This window comes from Numida meleagris, unplaced genomic scaffold (assembly GCF_002078875.1).
Source record: "Numida meleagris isolate 19003 breed g44 Domestic line unplaced genomic scaffold, NumMel1.0 unplaced_Scaffold307, whole genome shotgun sequence".
In the NCBI taxonomy this organism is placed as follows: Eukaryota; Metazoa; Chordata; class Aves; order Galliformes; family Numididae; genus Numida; species Numida meleagris.
In genome coordinates this window covers 176,797-178,274 of record NW_018364545.1, presented here as the reverse complement: position 1 = coordinate 178,274, position 1,478 = coordinate 176,797, and the positions used below count along the sequence as shown (strand labels likewise).

Genomic DNA, 1,478 nt, shown 5'->3' with positions numbered 1-1,478 from the left:
TCACCCCCATTCCCATCCCTTTTCAGCCCATCCCACCCCTTTTATCCCCATCCCATCCCCTTCAGCCCCATTCCCGTCCATTTTCGCCCCATCCCAATCCCTTTTACCCCCAGTTCCTGCGACTCCCGACCCTCCCAGCCCCCTCAGATCCCCATCCCCACCACTCACCTCCATCTCCTCCTCGTACATCTCCTCCTCATCCTCCATGTGTTCCCCTCGGCCCCGGCCGCGGTTGCCCCGTCCCATTCCTCGGCCTCCCCTCATGCAGCCCCGGCCACGGCCCCGGAACCCACGGCCACGGCCCCGGCCACCTGGGGAAGGAATGGGGGCATCACTCGGCAGATCCTGGTAGATTTCAGCCCAAAACGATGAAAATTGGGGCAGTGGGGCTCAGGGTGGGGTCAGGGTATGGAACTGGGGTTGTAGTTGTGTGGCAGATATCAACCCAAAGTGACGAAAATTGGGGCAGTGCAGCTCAGAGCAGGGTTTGGGTAAACTGGTGACGCCGAGAGTGGATGGACTGCGGCAAATTTTGGCCCAAAATGACAAAAATTGGGGCAGTGGGGCTCAGGGTGGGGTTTGGGCATGGAACTGGGGTTGTAGTTGTTGATGGACTGTGGCAGATATCAACCCAAAGTGACGAAAATTGGGGCAGTGCAGCTCAGAGCAGGGTTTGGGTAAACTGGTGACGCCGAGAGTGGATGGACCGTGGCAAATTTTGGCCCAAAATGACGAAAATTGGGGCAGTGGGGCTCAGGGTGGGGTTTGGGCATGGAATTGGCTTTTTTTTCCCAGTCTCCATGTACCGAAAAGGGGAGATTTCAGCCCCAAAAGCTCTGGTACCTCGGCCCCGGTGCGATCCCTCCTTGGCCCGGCGGTACTGGTTCAGTTCTTTGGCGAAGTCATCGTAGTCGTCCTTCGGCCCATCCTCATCTTCCTCCCCCTCGTAGCGGCCGTACTCTTCGGCCTCGTAGTCCTCGTAGGAGCCGTAGCCTTTGGGTTCCATCTTGGAGTACGGCTTCTTCTGCATCGGGGCATTGTGAGAGGAGGAGTAGGGCTGGTGGGGCTGCGGGGGGGGGGGACACGAAGAATGGGAATGGGGCTGGGGTCCCATTGGGAGCGGGGTTGGGATCCCGTTGGGAAGAGTGTTGGGATCCCATTGGGAACAAAGGTGAGATCCCATCAGGAATGATGATGGGACCTCACTGGGAGTGGTGTTGGAATCTCATTGGCAATGGAGGTGGGATCCCATTGGGAACGGAGGTGGGATCCCACTGGGAATAGTGATGGGATATCACTGGGAATGGTGGTGGGATCCCATTGGGAATGGAGGTGGGATCCCATTGGGAACAGAGGTGGGATGCCATTAGGAATGGTGCTGGAATCCCATTGGGAATGGAGGTGAGATCCCACTGGGAACGGTGCTGGCATCCCATTGGGAATGGAGGTGAGATCCCACTGGGAACGGTGCTGGCATC

At 58.1% G+C, this 1,478-nt stretch overlaps 1 protein-coding gene across 1 annotated transcript in view; it reads right to left on the bottom strand.

Moving 5' to 3' along the window:
• LOC110391149 (zinc finger CCCH domain-containing protein 4-like) overlaps positions 1-1,478 on the bottom strand; it is a gene marked incomplete at its 5' end in the record, with an annotated part of 7,163 nt that continues 5,685 nt past the window's right edge. Inside the window, 2 exon segments of the mRNA XM_021382892.1 lie at positions 1-311; positions 844-1,066. Of these exon segments, the coding sequence (XP_021238567.1) occupies positions 1-311; positions 844-1,066 (534 nt within the window).